Below are 20,080 nucleotides of genomic sequence, written 5' to 3'. Positions count from 1 at the left end.
ACTATTGATAGCGACAAAATTGCTTGTACATCATGTATGTACATATGCACTGGTATTGATATAGCCCGAACCTAACTATAAAGTAACAGAGCACTGTACAGTAGTGAAGGGTTGGGACACAATCTTCCAAGATTGTGTACATCAAGTGGGGGTTTCATAAATATATTTTACACGCAGTACATTTTACATTTGTATGCACAGAGAGATTAAGAGATTTGCCCAGAATCAGACCACATTGAGTCAAGTTTTAAGACCAGGATTCAAACCTAGGTTCCCAAAGCAGCATCTCTGGCACTCGGCCTCATCTCCTCTCTAACGTTACAAGGATATTCTCCCACAAACACTACCTTCTTGACCAAATTAATTATTTTAAAAGAGATTGGGCCAAGATAGTCCTCCAAAAAACATCCCCAGGTTCCATGAAAATACATTTCAAGTAGAGTGACTCCTACATCAGAATCCAGTGGATGGGCTACAGAGACAAGTGAGCAAAGGAAGTGGTGGGACACTCTGTGCCTCCAGAGAAGAAAATCGGAGGCGATGGGCCATTCAATGCTTGCTATATCCAGGGATGGATCTCAGTGAGGTGGCGAGACAGCGAAGTGTCGCTGAGTCTCGGGGAAGTGATGATGGGCCACTCAGTGGATTCAAGTCCGAGGGAATGGAGTCAATGAGGTGGACGTGTGCTCCCTAACAGACACGCATTCAAGAGAAAAAAGAAAATTATGTAAATAGGCTGCCTAAAATTGTGAATCCTAATGAAGGTTGACAATTCGCAACATACGAATAAATTAAACACCTATACGCAGAACTCTGTAACACAACTATTAATGTAGTATTCCAATTAATATTGCCCAAATGTTTAGACATGTTAATGCCACTGATTGTTCTACTGATTTCTTTTCATTTGAACCAAAGTTGTACCTAAACTTTGCTCAAATCTCTGCATACGTTAAGACCGTCATCACTATGTTACCACTATACCCTTCACAACTGTCCACTGCCTTGTATCTGTCGACTCATCGCAGGTTGTGCCCACAGTAGGGCGCTGAAAAGATGCTATTATAAGCAGCGCAAGCAATTTGAGATTTCTGGTAGATACCTTATAGTTTAGTTTGAGAAAACACGTGAACATTGCTCAGTGTGGAGTCCTCTTAACTTTTTAAATAACAGGGAAACTCAAAATATATTTCTTAAAGATTCTTAAGATCTTTTTAATGGCTCCGTTTTTGGAGTCATTGACTTCTGCCTGGAAGCCAGTGACTCCTCAGATGGAAGCAAGGTGATGGGTTTATGAGTCATTGGTATGTAATAATGCCCATTTACGCCTTTAAAAATTGACCGCATCCCAAGGTAGGAATCTGCTTTTCATTATCCATGTTAGAATAAAATTAAACCGTAAAAATTAAATAGAGCAGTCACAAGTCTAAAAAAAAAAAAGCATTTGCAATGCAATAGGTCTTGCATTTGCTAGACTTTGAGCTATTGGCATTGTAAATGTCAAAAGCTTAAATTCTCGCAAATGTGAGACCTATTGAATTGCAAATATTTGCTTCCACGCGCCCCAAGCTGCGCTTGCAGTTAAGAGGCCACGCCCCTTTCTTTAGATGAGCTATGTCTAAAGAAAGGGGCGTGGTCTCTAATAAGTGCAAGCGCAGCATGGGGTGCTTGGAACCAACCCACAAAAAAAATTGTAAATCAATAGGTGTCGCATTTGTGAGAGTATAAACTGTTGTCATTTACAATGCCAATAGCTCAAACTCTCCTAAATACAAGACCTATGGCATTGCAAACAAGCGGCCGCTATTGTCCCAGCTGCTTGGAAAGTGAAAGCACGCATGGCACGCTGAATATAAGGAAAGCACTTCGTGCCTGTAGTAGGGCAATGCCTAGTAAAGGAAGTAGTGCCTACAGAGTGAATAACACAGACGGTCTAACGACCAAAGTAAAATGGCCAGTCCTCATGGAAGTTTACAAATGAAGACAAGGCGGTATTAGGGAGGGACTAACAAGCCAATTACCGAATTAGAAGCCAGCATTTACAAAGGACAAAGACAATGAAAAATATGGGCGCAACTTCAAGTGCATACTCTAATACAGCATGCCTCGCAGAGCAGCGCATGCGCTGCCCAGACTAGACCTAATAATCTATATTTGACAACCTGTTTGGAGTGGAGCAGCTGAATTTGGCCATTACCCATAATTCATCTTCAGGTCATGCATAACAGTGGCAAAAATCCTTACGGAGTAATGGAATACTGGCAAAAAGACATTGGTGGGGACAATGATTGTGGAAATAGATTATATTCTGGGGGAATGATGGCTCTTGTGACTCGTGCTCGGAACAGTAATTACAGACACAAATCCTGCAGGGAAGTCGACGGATTACAGGCACAATGACTTTGCTACCGGGCCATTATTACTGGCACAATACCTTTGTTAGAAATATTACTACTTTCGCATCTTTATGCCTGCGCCATGGGTAATGGCTAACGATTGTGTGAGTGGTTTGGTTATAAGTACATTTACAGAAGAAATTGTTAGGCTGGAATTTTAGCAGAAGAGTTGCGCCACAATTAAATGGAATGTTAATATGGGAGAGAGAAGGACGTCTTTGGGGTTTGGTAACTATCATATAGATTATCTGACACGTTACAACTGGAGTAACACATGTTTTAAAGCATAATTAGATACGTAATAAGAACTCCCAGAAGGTCAATATGACCTAATTCAAATGCATATATCTTTGGCCCTTGTTTCTTGATGGCTTTTTCTCCTGACACAGTATAATAGTGTTATTTCTCCTGATGATTTATGAATAGAGCTCTCAGTTTTATGGTATTTGTATTTTTTTTTAACATTTCCATCTGTATTTATCCATATTTCTTTTTTGGCCACCTTATTGGTATTTATCCATATTTATTTTGTGTTTTGAGAATAAATGAAGGTGTAAAATGGTATAGTTCCACATTGATTTAACTGATAAACATGCTCTCATACTTTTCTGCCTGTCGCATTTAGCAAATAAAACAGCCAAATATAGCAAAACATTACACCCACAGGTGAATATCAGCATTGTAATATAAACATATGTTACATATACCTGTATTTAGGGAAATCTCACCCTATATTATAAACTTTACATGGTATCTATCTGCTCAGCTGTTTTCCTGGAAATGGAAATCATGAGGAAGCAGGGAGAGTTACCCACATGCAACACATTTTTCTGCATTTTTCTACTTTTAAAAATAAATACAGACAGGAAACATTGTTTTATGTCTGCATTTATCTGTCAAAATCAGTAAAAACAGAAAATTGGAAGCCTTATTTATGATGGCCGTTTCTCCTGTGTCACAGACCTGTCTCTTCTGTGCATCCAATGTTTTGTTTAATAAAGTAAGTGTTCTGTCTGCTCCCTGCTGATGGTGAAGCCTAGACACTATTATGTCTAACTCAATGAGCGCATAAACAAATGTGTGTAGGTGGAGGAATACATTGAATTAATTTATGAGCTTACTCTTCGAAAATCCTATGTTTGTCACCTGCAGAAATGGTGATTTGATGTGTAACACTACCTCCACTTTTACTATCTCTTACTTTCTATCTTCTGCCTTAGTTTTACCATACCTTATGGTGAGTGGATCCCAGCATCCACAGGTTTGCACCCTCTGAACTCCAGTACCTAGACACCCATGGACTAAGGATCCTCCTATCTAGTGCCATCTTGCAGCCTCTAGCAATCCACCCAAGAGACACTGCAGATAACCTCACCCACTTCCACAGCTGACACATCCCCCCCAGTCATGGATCGTTCCACTCTATGTACCAGTCTGTTTCCAACCTAATGAAAGCCCCAGTAATTCTCCTCATATCCCACTCTTCCAGAAAACAACTAGTAGTCTTTTGGCAGTATTAGTGCCTAACAAAAAATAATAATAAATGCACTCATCTCTGAATCCTTCCAGTGGCCACTCAGCGGCAGTGTGGACCTTCGCAGGACCTCAGCTACGAGAACGTTCCTTGTGGGGAAACATAATCCATGTAGGGCTTTGTTTCTAGAAGAAGGACCTCCTTAGCAAAGTTTTCAGAAGCTGTAGTGTTCTGCTTACTTGTTTAGAGCCCATGGAAGGTGATTGACTGGCTGAAAACCCTTTCGATAAGACGTTTATCGAAGGGGAGCGCACATTCACCCTGTGACATCCTTTCACCCACTCTATCACTAAGTAGGACATTTTGAAGCAATGTATTGTAAATTAGGCATAGCATTGCAAGCTATGCCTCTGCCTAACAGGGCAACAGAAGCCCTTGTAGTAAGATGTGTCTTCTTTACTTGACCTCCCCCGCCAGGCAGCATATTCCTAGAAGCTGGAATATTAAAATAGTTGAAGGCTCTCGCCCATTGTCAGGCGAATAGAGAAGGTCTCTCGCCAATCCAGGACATTTTAGGAATCTGGAATTTCCTCCTTCATATTAAGAACGTTTCATCTATGTAAATGGTTAAATCCTTTCGTAAGAGCGTGCACTTTAGAAATTATCTGCACCTGACTGCTTTTTCTCACTCTCAGACTATTTCTTCACTCTTTACCATTCTTTTCAGAGATGTATTTTCTGTCTCCTGCTAAGTTAAAACGGTCTCCTTTATCTACTTTATTTTCACCCCTACGAGGCTCTACCAACTTGTATTTAGTGTGCTAGTGTGTCCCTATCATGCTGATGTCAATATGTTCTTATTGCTGCTAGGGAATACCGGTCATGGCGACTTTCTTGTTTTTTGATCTTATCGTTCAATTTTCCTTGAACCTTCCTGCACACATCTATTTGGGATCAAACTGTGTGTATTTCTTTCCTCGCACTGTATGATTCTTGAGTACCCTGGTTTATCACATTGTCAAATGCAGCCGTAATTACTCTTTAAGCCGTGTTGCTTGTAACTATATCCCTAGGGCGTTGCTACAATTGGTGCTGCAGGCACAGTGCCACCAGGGCCCCGAGAGGCCCATTGAACCCTGATAATTTGCTACATTTTACTACACCAACAGCAGTCAAAGGGGCCATTTGCTTGCTTGCACCAAGGCCCATGGCATCTTTGCTATGCTACAGCTATATCCTGTCGGCTTTTCTACCATGCACTCTTCTGATCTGTTTCGAGTTCTGACTGCACCGTGCTCTGTCCATGGTTCGATGGAATCCATACTATGCGACAATGTACTAATAAAACTAAAACAAAGACGATAACGCCAATACTACTCTTGTACTAAGAAGCAGCAGCTAACTGATCTTCTCTCCCATTCGCTGCTTCGCTTGTGACTAGATTACGTCTGCCTTGCCATCCTTCAGCAGGGAACGACTGTCCAAGGCAGTAGAAGAAGCATCCTCATGACAAGGTCTGGCTCGTCTTGGACCTAAGGTGCCAGGCCATCATTGCTCATGGTAGAGGAAGTTCTTTTCAAACTAGATAACTCTCTCCTGATGTTTCTGCTAAAGTCCCTGATAGAAAATAAGTGTCTATGTCAGAGAGTGATGGGATTATTTAATTTATAAATCGTGCATTATGGAGGTGGGAGATATTAAATACTTTTCAGGGTTGTCACACATTGAGCTACCACCGTCGATGGAAATTCATCCCTCTCACTACCTGGACCTGATGGGACAGGTCTGAAGTAACATTGGTTGGCCAAATAACAAGACTATTGGCTGTTTTGACAGCCATTCATTTTAAAACACGCTTTATGTAAACATTGTCATGAAGCATGCAAAAAAAAAAAAGAACTGCGCAATTGGCATTTCAGGCGTTTTAATTCTATTGGTCTTACGTTGGTATTTATTGAACCAGATCAACATTAATATATGCTTTTATTTCGTCCTGTCAGTCTGCTAAGTTACAAAGGGGAACTTTCACAAATGTGTAAAAAAACACAGCAATTGCTTGAACAATTGGTTCTGTGTTTTTCACTTGTCACAAGTTGAGCAGGGTCGGATGAATCTGCCCACGTTATATACCATGTTGGTTCTAAGGGACAGGGGTGGAACAAATAAGAGAATAGCTACTTTGTTTTAAAAATCTTAAGGGTTTTACCATCCCTATCAAAACTAAGCATTCGTCTTTTACAGTAGCCCTAGTTCTAAATACAAGGTGTTTGTTTTTCATATAGGCTAAGCTATGTAAACTGCCTTTGTGGAGTTCAATTGCACCGTGATGCGTTTATCCCCATGTTACATATTGCAAATGCTTGTTATTTTGTTCGGGTTAGTTTTAGATTTATGACAGTCAGTGTTTTGTGGATGCAAAACCCATTGTCCACAATTAGTGTGTACAATATTCACATTGCTGTTTGGTGCTCCGATAATGCACCCAGCCAGAAGCAAAAAGAAATAAAGGAAAATAACACCACCTTCTATAAATGCAGCATGGTGCTAAATACGAAGTGAGCTAATTAGCACCTCTGGGCAATTTAAGTAATCTTTAGTGGTGGACGATAACATTAAGCAAATAATTTAAAAATCTGTAGCAGACGCCCAAACCTTTTTTTTATTTTTACAAATCTTTTAGTATCTGGGAATATGGGTTTCTGGCTGTTCTCTTCGTGGTAAAAAGGCATGTTTATACCGCGTGTAACAGTCTTGTGCCTCGTGGACACAGTCACTGTGCCAAGCATAGGTGAGCAGAGGACGCAGGCCGGTCAGGGCTTTCCTAGTTGCTACATCTTCTGCCGCTGGGTCCTGGACTGGCCAAACATGAAGCTGGACACCAAACAGCCGGTGGTGTAGGGGGCTAGACGGAAACGTTTAGGCCTTTTCCATCTGGCTTGACAGCACATCTTTATACATTTCCTATTCTTTACAACATTCATTCTGTGCCCTGAGTCAGCCTCCTTCAACCATAGGCCTCTTCTGCCATTGCTTTGAGAGTGAATCAATCACGTCTTGAATAAGCCGAGAGGCGTATAATTTCTCACCCCATCCTGTTGGCTGATTAGTGGATCATTCGCCTCTCAGGAATTTGTTCTATTGCAAGGCATAAGGGACTATTTTACTTCAAAAAATTATACAGGACCATCTCTCCTTTAGGAAGCAACTCAAGACCTGGCTTTTCGAGCAGTAGCAGCCCCCCCTCCCCCAGCGCCTTGAGACCCTAGCGGGTGAGTAGCGCGCTTTACAAATACTCTTGATTGATTGATTACATAATCATCGCAATTTTTCCTCACATTCAATTCTTTATCTGATATATACATTGTAGACAAAAAGCAATATCTTTTTGCTTTTTTTTATCACAAGACATCGGTCTAACGAGGTGAAAAGGATGCCGAAAGGCAGCGCCTTTAGTGGTTTCCCTTAAAGCAACAATCCTTCGGTATTTCTATATTCCAAAATCAGCCGCCAAGTCATTGATAAGAAACCGTGCACCTGGCAGCTCTCCTGGTTCAACCGCTAGGTCATTGCTAATCTGCAAATTCAGCATTTGCATGCCATGCTTTGGCAAAAACAATGTCAGGTTTATGACTAAAAATAACTGGAAATGCAAAGCAGACATTGGCTTTGTCAATGAATGTTTGTTTTACTATACCAAAGCCCTATCAACACTTGATTATGTGTAACATGGCGAGGATATAGATTTCACATATATTCTGAAGAGCAGTTCAACCTCATTTGTACTAGTGTATTATGTGAAAGACCAATGGTAACCTAGATTCTAATGGAATCTCATTATTCAACTCAGTTTTGGCAATTCAAGATACATTTAATGCTGTCAATGATGCATACTCCAGCGCAATTAAAAAATCAATATTCGGTTATTGGTTTCGTCCCCGGTTCATAGCTTGAGCTGAAGCTCTGTTTATGAAATGTATCTTTTGAAAAAACGTCCTCTTAGATCTCCTGGATTTTAATATAAAAATATAGTGAAATAATGGAAATATAGGGTCTTTGTGAGCCTGCTTTGGTGACCCTAACACAGACTTCTCTTTTACGTCTTTCAACAATGATTGAAGGGATTTCCCCTGTTTGAGATATGGCAGGTAAAAAATGGAGCACTGCTGTGTTGTATATATGTATGTCATCTACACCACTTTTACAGTGTGTTTAATTTCTCAATTTTTCTAATAACCGTACCTGAACTGGTGGAAGAATTTAATTTACTCTAACATTGATCGAGCAAATTTAGAAAGCTGTCATCTTTGAACGTCCAGTCACTGTTGCCCAGAACGTTTTCATGTGGAATTTGAAATACAAGACAATCTAAGGTTTCTGGAAGTTTAGTATGCTTCAAAAGACGGGTATCTACAAATGATTTGTCTCTTTAAATGGGGGTTAGTGATAAAATCCAACATCCAAGATGTTGCCTGGCGAGGTCAACTAGAGCATGTCTCACACAGGATACTAGTAAAAATCCTTGTCTGGGGCCGACATTGTGGAGTGATGGGTCTAACATGCAGGGTACCATTTTCTGTAAACTGTTACGCAGCATGCCTGCTAGAGTCGCGTAAAAAATTCATGGCACTTTATGACCGATTAGAAAAGATTTCACCTTTTTTGAATTTGTGAAAAGAGTACTGTGTAAAATCCTAAACAAAACAGGAGATTAAGAATCCTTTTTTTGTTGTTGTAACCTGCTCTCTCCCAAATCCCTTTTTGTTTACTAAATAATACATTTCTTCATAAAATGCTATAAACACTTAGGTTCTTTAAAGTTGCAATAGAAAACAGACTTCTTTACTTCCAAATTGAACTAGTTGGGTAAGAATGTATGCGATTGAGACTGTGTTTACTGAATTCACCACTTGAATTATAATTTGGTGTTCTATTGGCATTCAAATTAAAAAGCGTGTCTCTGTGTTGCCCCTAGTCAGAACTTCTTTTTTCACACAGTAGTCTGATAAATGCTTGTTACTACGCTGATGGCCTCGGAAGGATTTGAGGATCATGTCTTGCTGTCTTGCTCATTACCACAATGTCTAAAATAAAATGTGATGCCTAGCTTGTATTTGGTTTGCTACTCCTGAAGTCCCTCTCAGATAGGGAGGATAGCCAAAAAGTGAAAATTCACTGCAGCATCACATGACCATGTGCATTTTTCTGTTCCCTAGGCAACAGAATGGAGCTCAGACGAAGACACCAGGAGGTCCTGTCAAAGTAAAGGGAAGACTGAGGTAAGTTGTGCCCCACACAAAGACACTACAGTTCCAAGTCATTCTATCACATGCTTTGAAAAACGAACACAACGAAATCCTGATACCCGTTACAGTATTGAAAGCCTCAATATTTTAGAACAACAGCCTGACATATGTTAAGCGCATAAAAGGCAGTAGTTGGGGCACCCGCAGTTCATTTATTGGGCCTGCCCGGTGTGAACTTTGACGTAATGCGCTGCTGGAAGTACCATCATTTGTGACCAGTCAGAGGCCAGCATGGTGGCGTTCCCAGACCACAGTGTTAAGGCGGGTCTCTTGGATTGATTGCTTCATTCCCAGCCCCAACACAGCAAGTTCCTGGATGCTGGCCATACCAGACTTGTGTTCCTTTCAATGACTGAGGAGGACATGTGTCGGTATAATACGCTGTGACAACAATGTAACTACGGTGATGGTGATGAAATTCACCCAGCAGCTCCCCAGTTACAATGCATTTTGGGCACAAGAAGATTTTCGTCAGCTGGAAAGTGAGAGAATGCATCTTTGTCTAGCAGACCTTTTCCAAACTGTTCCAGAACAATTTCTCTCAGCGCCATCCATGGGGCAACAGCCCCCCCGAAGTAGTAATGGCGCTGATCAAAACTGTTGTTAATAACGAAGCTCAAGCCCGACCTCCCAACACACCCCCAATGCATTTCTATCTATTTTCACTGCTTTTAGATAGGAATTGTTTATTTTTACCAGTTTCCACAGTTTTTTGTGTGTCAGTTATTCCATGTCAACGTAGAGATCGTTTTGTTACCAGTAAATTTCTCCTACATGCCCGCATTCTACTATTTGTTCTTGTGGTCCAAATTATTCTGCAAGGCTTCAGATTTAGACAGTGCCACTTTCTTTTTTTTTTTATAGTACAGTACATCTTTTCATAAAAACCAACAGTACAAATGAACCAAAGCCACTTAAATATCGTTAGCACATGATAGAACATGCAATATTACAATAAATACAACCAACCCATAAATAAATTCATAACCGCAGACTTTTCTTGTAACCATCCTCCACCTCCTGCCATATCACATCTAAAACACTGATTAGATCATACCCCTTTAATTTTATTTTTAAAATGGGGTGGCACTACAAATCAAACATTTTAAAACAAACTGCTTCTTGCGGAAGTTGGTCCTCCCTCAAACAAGAAAAATGTTACTCATTAATTCTCTGACAAATATCTTGAGTCAATCCCATATTTTCCTCTCTTAACTATTTAGCAGAAATCCGACCAATCTCCTCCACTTTCTCAGTTGGTAGCAAATATTTTTTCCAAAACTCTAATTTCTTCATATCTGGGGTATTAATTAAGTTTATTACCAACTCCTTTCTATCTAATATGGTCTTAGAGTCGATATATCGTAGAGCGCCATACAGAAACCTATGGGACCACTGCAACCAGGTTTATCGCTACTAATCTGTGATTCAATGTTGTCCTAGGTTTTCCACTTACTTACCAAGAAAGCATCTAATTTCCCCAAATCATTGACTCTCCACCTAACTTCGATTGCAGGCTCCATGGTACCGCCAGTATCCCATTCAAGTTGATCCAACTAAGTTTCCGAGTTAACATGAGTGAAATCTCACCTTCTTGCTCTTCTTTTAAAACCATTGTAACGTTTTATACCTTCCTTTTTCGGGTGATTTGGTTAACCTTAAAATATCTTTAGTTTGATTTCTTCCAACATCATGTCTATCAAACAATTCTCTAGCTGGCTATGTAAAGTGCCAGTCTTGCTAAATCTAAATACATGTTGTGCAAAATGCACAAAATAATATCACTTTAAGCTTGGAAGAGCCAAACCGCCTTCCACTGTGTGCCTTCATAAACTGCTTATTGCTAATCCCTAAACTAGAATTCCATCATAGAAAGGACAAGATCATAGAGTTTACATATTTAATAAATCTAGAATATATTCTACATGGGACGGCTGCAAATAAAAAATTAAATAAAGGGAGGTTTGCCATTTTTTATTAAAACTACCAGAAGAGGTTTATAATTTTTATCGTATAGTTCTCCCACTTCTTATGTATAAAAGAAACCTCTAAGTAGTACTTACGCCGGCCGGGCATGTACACACTTCTGAAGCTCCGGCAACAAGTCCTCTGCCTAATAATTACTTTAGATAATATCCATCTAAATTGTGGAAGTGGAGCAGTCTGATGACTGCTCAGGGGTTTGTGCAGGTTTTGGGCTACTTTTAAAGCCCAAGGGGTTTATAACTGGGCATTTTGTGGTTCCAGACACCATTTTGTCTCGGTGACACAGTGGCTGGTACCTAGCTAGTGATCGTTTTTTGCCTCCCCTACCCGTCCCTTGATCCTGGGTTTTGGGGAGGAGGGAGTTTGATCATTTGGGTCCCCCATGTCGGGCTGGCTTCATTTAAGCAGTTGTGTAGCGGGTTTTTTGTTTTTTAGGGTGGTTGCAATGAAGCCGGTGCCTAGGCGCTTCGCAGAGAAGTTGCCATAATTTAACAAAGTTTATTCTTGTTGACAGCGGCAGTTCAGGCTGAAAAGGGAAGGGGTAGATACGACCAGGCCTAGATGGGCCAAGAAGTTGATGGTTTAGTAGATAGTCTAGTTGAGTAGGGGGCTATAGTGGTAGTATAGGGGTTGGTGAGTTTAAAGGTCATAGTTACAGTTCATCAGCTCTGGAGCGGGTACCCTATTACTGTATTAAGTTGTTATGCGGGGGAGCTAGTTTTAAGGGAGTGAGGTAGCTTAACATAGGTGAGCAAAGTTGTATAGTGAAGCTCTAGTTTTGTGGGCGAAGGGCAGGTTGTTTTGTTATGTGCACCTGTTTCAATAAAGCAGCTTTTTTTCACACAAACCTGATGTCAGTGGTCTGTGCTGCTTTCCCTCTTCCCCCAACAGCAGTTGACGAACAGCCAGTCCCCTGCTGCCTGCAGCTGCTCCGCTCGGCTCACAGAACTCACAAAGATGATAATTACTCTTGATCTGGCACATTGTCACTCCACCACGTACCACAGCACTTGTTTGTTGTGTCAATTATTTCCTCTTGCCAGCTCTCTTGTGAGATGACTGCTGCGTGAGTGGCGTGCAGAAGGCACTCTCTACACAGCTCTTTCAGCCAGAAGCGGAATACAAAACAACAGTTTTACTTTTGCCTAAAAACTAAACATCCTGAGGGTCCCCCTGCAGTGACCTGTAAGAACTGAGTTAAATCTGTGTTGAGGAAAGTTCTTTCTGAATGTGGCGGGTGCCTTGTATAGCCTTATAGCCCGCCGTAGAGGGCTATGCCAGCTATTAAAGGCCCTCTCCAGCGTTAAAGGCCCGAGCAGAAGGCGAGGGCCTTTAACAAGGGAGAGGGACTTTAATAGCGGTATAGCCCATCTACGAAGGGCTATAAGGCTATTAGAACATTCTGTCACTAGAGGACAGAATGTTCTAACAAAAAAAAAGCCTTTTGGGAGCGTGAGGGGATTGGAATCCCCTCAGGTTCCCTGAAGCCTTTGTTCACAGCCAGAGCTGTGAACAAAGAAACAATGGAATGTTGGAGCTCCGGGCTTATACCAGCCATTATAAGCCCCGAGCACTCCATTGTTTTCAATGGAGCTCCCAACATTCCAATGTTCTAATTCTGCTTAATCAAAAGCACGTTTGCTCATTCAGTCAGTAAACGAGCAGTGTAGAAGATCAACGCACACAAGACTGGTCATTTTATTGGAAAAAGCACCAGAGTAATTAGAGCTGCTTCCAGGTTGATGGTTCAAACGCCAAAATCATTAACAGTGGCACAAAAACAAGTTTGTTTTAACTCTCAACCAAAACTGAGGCCTTGAGGGGCAGAACACGGCTTCCATGATGATGTCTTTTAAAATGTTCATGATAGTCGAATTGGTATATCTTCCCAATAGCTCTACCTGTCAACCGAATTGGCAAGTCTCCATTATACTGTTCATTCATCCCCTTTTATTTGGGGTGCTCATTTTTAGGCACCCGCCTCCCTTAACTGGCTATAACAACATGGATAGTTGCTTGATTACATCAGTTAACAAAATCATCTCACCCAATTATGGCGCTCTTTACTCACCCCATAGACCGGATCAGCTTGCTTTCATCTCCTAAAAGGTAATCAATTCAATTGCAGTATTTCATTGACTCGCATGGCACCAATTAAACTAGCAATTAATGTAAACATTTGCAATCGTTATAGAGTAAATAAAAACAGAGGTTCCAAGGGGCTCTTATTAGGAGGCAACAGTAAAGAGGAGGCACAAAAATGTACTATATATCGTCAGAAAACATAGCAGCATGGCTAGAACTAGAACATTACCAAAGTGCCATTAACCCCTTCCACGCTCATGACGAGCTGGGCTCGTCATGGCGTAGCCTCCTCGCACGCTGATGACGAGCCCAGCTCGTCACGTAAAGTGCGGTTTTAAAAAACTCAGCACAGGAGCGGAATTGCACTAGCGCGCATGCGGTTAAGTTCCTTCATATATCCATGCACCAGCATCTTGGCTATAACCAATTGTGTGCTCGTGTATTATAATGGAATGGGATTTTTACTTTTGACATTACGAATTTCCTAGACAAAGGTTTTACTCACAAGATAGGATGCAGAGGAAAGAGGCGAGTGTCAAAGATTGGCCCTTCAAAAGGCTGAGTGGCGCTACTCCTAACTGTATCCTCTAGCAAGATGATGGCTTTATGGACTCATGTTGCAGGCACCCCTTGGAAAAGCAGAGCTAGGCTGGGACTGCTGGTTTTTCTGGGAGTAGAAACAGAATCTGGGCATTAGACACCAAAAGGTAATGTTAAAGAAGCGGATGAGATTATACACTGGGAGTATACTGGTGGGTGAGCCCTAAAAGCTTGAGCCTGAAGCCTGGTTCTGGTTCAGCTCGATCTACCGTTAGAACCTCGAACCCATAACGAGATAAGCTTTCATGTTGCTTCTGCCTGCCTGCCTCCCTCCCCTCCTTCCCTCTACCCACGATGTGGCGGTATGGTCAGAGCTACAGACTATGGAACTCGGGAATCAAGTTTGAGTCCGTGTCGGTTCAACATCATGTGATTCTGGCCAAATCACTTAATCTCCCCATGCCTATAAGCAATGCATGTGAACTTGTGTAATGTAACTTGTGTTCCTGTAAAAAAAAAAAAAAACCTTTGGGCGAGTTTGCGCTGAATTTTAAAAACTGCCGAAAAATGTACGAAGTATTAAAAACAAAGCCTTCAAATAAGGAAAGAAAAATATAAACAGTTACTGGCTGATTTGTTCAGAGTGAAACCAGAAAACCTGCTTACATTTTGTGATCCTAGGCAAATATATTTCACCAAAACTCATTTTTCTTCATTATTGCATATGAAATCACTTTAAAGTATGCGAGTTCAGACTACCAGTTGTACAAAATTATCACTTTTAATGAGTACTGTCTCATGAATTGCTACATTGTTCCCAATTAATGTCAAAGCTTCCACATTTTAAAGAAATGCATTAAAAATGTTTTTTTTTTAAGAGAGCATGATATTTTACATGGTTTGCTGTATGATTTACCTAACACATATTTTCAGGGCTCTGCTGGTCCAAGGGGCTCTGAGATCTGAGCCAGAACCTTGGCTCGGCTCTGGCTTGGCTCTCCCCGTTAATTTGGTGACTCGTCCACCTCTATAGGAGGCTGTAGAAGAGGGTCCGCAAATAATTAATCTGAAATAAGCAGAGAAGGCGGGTGAGAAATTGCAAATTTTTATTTAAAGCAATAGGATGCGTGAAATTAACTAGTGCCTTTTTAGACATAGAAGGAAGAATTCATGATGTGTTGGCCTGCTGCACTTCTGTGTAACATGCTTAAGTTTAAGACCTCGTTGTATGAACTTTACATTTCCTTTTTGGTTTCAATCTGCAGTGGTTGGTGACATATCACTGAGATCACGATGACCTGCAATTCGTCTTTGTGGCGATCTGCCCCACTTGCATGTCATGTGCTGTAAGAACACGGGTTTAACCCAATGAGTCGCATGTCAAGCAGCCTGCCTTTAACTGTTAGGCGCTCTCTCGTCGCCATTCTCTCTAAGCTGTCCAACTCCAACTGTAGTTCCCGCTTACCCCCATGGTACCCCCCATTATCCCTGTGGTCAATTTGAGCTACTGGTTTCCGGTGCTCATCACAGCAGTTAATTGTCAACACTGGCACTTATGAAAGTCTGCCACATTGTGCTGCTGTTTGGCTAATATACAAATGAGCAGAATATCAGTTCTCTATTAGTACAATATGCATTAAAATGATTAATACCTGCGTCCCATGCTATCCCTAGAGCTTTGGGGACCTGAAATAGTCCGAACTGTCAAAGTATGATGGTTAGTAGTTGTGTTGGGATTGATATCCGGGGCAATGGGCGGTGCACGCTGCAGTGGCCTCCTGACCAGGGCCCTGGAATTTTTTTTTAATACAAATTAAGCACTGCTGCTGCTTCTCCTCACTGTTTACATCCTCCAGTCGCCCTCCTCCATTCTTCTGCCACTCCTTTCCTGCTCACCTGAGCAGCTCACCAGCCAATGTCCCCTTGTGTCTTTTAGACTGCCTGCATTCCTGCATTCTTGCTCCTAACCTGATCCTACCCCCACAATCTTCCCGTCCCCTCAGCCCTGGCCACACACTGCAATATTCATGTCTGCATCAAAAAGACCCTTTACTTACTGAATGTAGCGTCTCCAGCTTGTTGATATGCAGTAATCGTGAGATGGCTTCTACTTCATAGTGTGTCTCTAGGTTTTCCATACAAAACGCACGTCATTTACACAAAGCGACACTTGAGAACGACCCACCCCTGATCAAAGACCTGCAGAGATAATTTGGGATATTACGCCTCAATCAGGCAATTCATTAGGGTGGCTGCTACTTGTGTAAAACAAACTGTTACGCCTGTGACCAAAGTGTTCAATTAAGATCACAGCTGAGGATGCAAGCTTCTCACAGTGATGTAATATGGCATAGTAATATAAACGGAGACAGCTTGAGCTGCGAGTATAAAGGGGTGCATGGGAACATGAAACGGCTTGCAGGGGGGCACTGTAAGGCGAATGCAGTCAAAGCTGTGATTTGCATTGGGTGACAGAAATCGAGGCACCATCCCCTGGGATGTATTATTTCAGTGATACAGTAGGTCAGTCCTGTGGCACAGCCTGGAATTCAGCCGCATCACCCAGAGTTACACGCAGCAGTGTAGCATGCAGGGAACAAGAACGGGAGGTCATCCGGGGGTCAGCGTGAATGATTTGCCAAACATTAGGTATTTAATGGGCTTGTTTCAGACCGGGGGCTTTGGAGCTGTCAAACAGGGAAGACTGTTTCACTAATAAGAAAAGGAAATAGCTCTAAATGACCAGCCGTTGCTTGGAACCTTCTAGAGTGAGTGGGCAGACGTGGCGGTTTCAATTACATTTTAGTCACATGACCCAAAGTAGATCATCCTCATAAATGAAGAAAGGTGTGGGGAGTGCCTGGGAAACTTACACTCCAAAGATAATTTTCAGTAGGTGCAGTGGCTAATTAGTAAAAAAATATAATAATAATGCTGGGGCTCTTGTCAGGAGGCAGCTTGCTCAAGCCCATTTCTCCTGTTAGCACTGCCTAAAACAGAACCAACTAATAATCATGAAAGGTGTGGTAGGATGTGGCGTAATGGCCAGAGCTGCCGACTTCAGAGCTGGGGAATCAGGTTTGAGTCTCGGCGTCGTCTCAACATCCTGTGATTCTGGGCAAATCACCTAATCTCCCTCTAACTGAATGTGTTCTTAACCGGTACTCATGAAAAGCGCTGGTGTTGATGATTAAGTGCCAGTGCTGAGCACTGGAAACCACCAGCTCAAATTAAGCACTGAGTAGCTGTTTAGGACTCCTGCCAATATGAGCACAAAGAGGGTGGCCCATGAAGGTAGTCATTGTCTAGATATGCTCCTCTTCAGAGAGAGGCGGAAGGAGTGTCATGTGATGGAAGTGGTTGCCGTGCTGATGGTTCAAATCACTTGTGATTAGTGGTTGTCCTGATGTAATGCACTTAGGTGCTAGAGTGAGCAATAGATTATTGATCTTAGCCAGCAAAACAGTAAGCGTAATACAGCACCTGTTGTTGTTGTTCTTATGAAGTGATCCACATGAGATGAAGTCACCAACTGAATTTTGTAGTATATGAAGCTGTACTGCGGCAGTACTACTCACATACTACAAAATGATATTCACAAACCTACATTCACCTCACCTGCCCCTTCCCTATCTGTTCTCAGAAGATATAGGCTTACTAGTAGTACAATTACACTTGTAAATTTACTCTTAGATGTTTCCACCTTCTGAAATGAGGAGGGTAGATTTTTCACTTGAGTGTAAATCTACACTCCGAAATGGTAAACAGCAAAAAAGTGTAGACTTAAACCTAGGTGCAGGAGTAGATTTACACATCAATAGGGCCCCCAGTCTACATTCATTAAGATGCGTTTCTAATGTAAAGCGACCTACCGGCTTAGTATTACATTCTGTGTATGCTCTTCAAATGGCTCAGCGTTTGCTAGAAGGTTAGCACCCTCCATCCTCTCCCGCTGCTTCTCCTCTGCATTTAATTGTTTGAGACTACACAGATGGTGAAAGTTCCCTTTTAAAAAGCTTTCTTTTGCTTTGTGGAAGAAGCCACATTTAAACGTGAATGTGGCAACTGACACCAAGTGTCAGTGTAACACATTTGGTGGTAGAATGTGACCCATAACACTGAAACTGTGGAAATGTCACACATGGGCAACCTGAAAACGTGTCAGCTATGTGGACAGACTTTTGGTGAGTTATGTTGGTTAGTGCCATTCCATTTCTGGTTCTTTGCCACAGTTTTAAGATTTCTTAGAGTTTCTCGTTGCTCACATGGGTGTAATTTCTGATATTTTTAGGTTTCCCTCATCTTCATTGCTTGATATTTGCTTGCAAGAAAGTGTCACTAATAGTCATTGAATGTCACTCATAGTTACACTAAAATTATGAAAATGTTACACATAAGCGATCTCAGACCTTGGCAGCTAAGAGGTTCTGATGTTTGAATTTAATATTGAGAAATACGAAAAGTAGGAAATGTAACAATTAAAGGTTTAAAAAACATTTAAAAATATGACATTCAATCTGGCTCTTATCAAGGATATTATTATGATTAGCTTTAAGGTAAGGGTGTAGGTGGTGGTTGGGGGTTTACATGGGCCTGGAAGTGTAGAAAGGGTTAGGCTTGTGGTAGGTGGTTAGGGATTTAGTAAGTGATGGGTCAGTGGTTGATTTGGGTTAGAATACATTACCACTTGCATGAATATCTACAAAAATATTTTTGAAGAATTATAAAGTTTCATATTTTTGTTTTCAAATTGATTGCAGATGACATTAACTGTATTGCGTTTCTCACTTTTTCATTCAAAGGTTTGGCTTTTGTCATTTTAAACTTGAACAGATCAGCCTAGAATCTGAACCCACACCCTAAAGATAAAACTCTGCCTTAAATAATTAATTCCTTCAAGCCACACAAAGCACCCAACACTTCAAGTCATAAGAACTGAACATACTTTGCCCACGAAGTTCCATAGATGCAGAAAAAATTTGATAAAATACATATTTTTTAGGTGGTATTCTCTTTTAATGTGTGCAAGCCTGCATCCTCCTTTGGTTAACTCATCCTCTCATTTATGAATAAACCAAATGTGAGAAATGGACTCCGACCCATTCAGTCCCCCCTAGATTTTTTGCTTTGTGGAACACACATTTATTTGGATCTACTGTGAGTCTCCCTGAGTCTCAATTACTGTAACCTCTTATGAAATTGATTTGAGTACTAACTGCTAGTGCTCACGTTTTAAAATGAGATTGGGTGCTGTGCCACTGGGCTAAGAGCCCTGGGCAGCTTGCACATGCGTGTATACACATGTGGGTTGAGCTAGAGGGACTACTGTTGAACTCAGGCCGGTATGTGAACACACGTTTGTCCCCAATGCTACATTAAAATAAATTGTTTATGGCCTGTTCTGCCTTCTAATTTAGTTGGGCATTCAGTCAGTAATGTTTCCATTTCTATTTGACTATAGTGCAACGTCTGTAGTGATTTACGGTATTTGCCCAGCTGGGCCTAGAGAAGAATTCAAAGCCTTTTTCTATAATAAATCCCTGAGTTGCTTTATAGCTCTGGGGTAGATAGACCTTTGTTCTTGGTCTCAAGATTGCTTTGTTGCGGGCGTAAAAGTAGAAGAAAGACTTGTAAACTGTGTTGAAGTGAGTTTTAAATATTTAATTGGCAATAACAGTTTTAACAGTGAATCATTGTATATATTCTTGAATGTTACTGAAAGATAGTACCATCTTGAAAAGTTTTAATATTGATTGCATTGTGTTTTGACAATGTCTTTTTCCTATTAATTGTTGAGGTGACACCATGACAAAGCCAGTAAGCCTGATGTTTCTTGACTGCCCCTACTATACTGTATCTGATAGACTTCTAGCCACTCATTCCTTACCTTTGAATTTCCCCAACATCAGACTGGATCTGGAAGTGTTTTCTTCGAGCATCGTTCCGGTAGGTGAAATCGGTCAGCTCCGTTTGACGTCGGCATCGTCTTCACTGCTGTTGTGACGTCCACGTCACCTATAGAGGTGCCACCTCGGCGCACTGATGTCAGTTCTTTTCTTTCCGCGCCGGTTAATGCAGATCCATAAAGAGAGCTACCCACTGTCACATTTTGGCAGGTTTTTATCTATGTTTTGTCTGAATTATTTTAGCGTGTAGGTTGGGCAAGAAGACTTCTGTATTCAAGCCATGCGGCTCCTCTCACCGCGCTATGTCGGTAACAGAGCCAGACCTAGTTTGTCTTTGGTGCCTGGAGCTTGACCACGATTCGAAGTCGTACTCCAACTGCCGGGCCTTGG

The 20,080-nt window shown here is 41.4% G+C and overlaps 1 protein-coding gene across 1 annotated transcript in view; it reads left to right on the top strand.

Moving 5' to 3' along the window:
• SEMA5B (semaphorin 5B) overlaps window positions 1-20,080 on the top strand; it is an 848,743-nt gene that overhangs the window by 495,692 nt on the left and 332,971 nt on the right. Inside the window, exon 6 of the mRNA XM_086957072.1 lies at window positions 9,084-9,146. Within this exon, the coding sequence (XP_086813198.1) occupies window positions 9,084-9,146 (63 nt within the window). The remainder of the gene's footprint in view (window positions 1-9,083; window positions 9,147-20,080) is intronic.

This window comes from Lissotriton vulgaris, chromosome 2_1 (assembly GCF_964263255.1).
Source record: "Lissotriton vulgaris chromosome 2_1, aLisVul1.2, whole genome shotgun sequence".
In the NCBI taxonomy this organism is placed as follows: domain Eukaryota; kingdom Metazoa; phylum Chordata; class Amphibia; order Caudata; family Salamandridae; genus Lissotriton; species Lissotriton vulgaris.
Note: the sequence above shows the minus strand (reverse complement) of the source record. Positions and strands in the feature narration are given on the sequence as shown.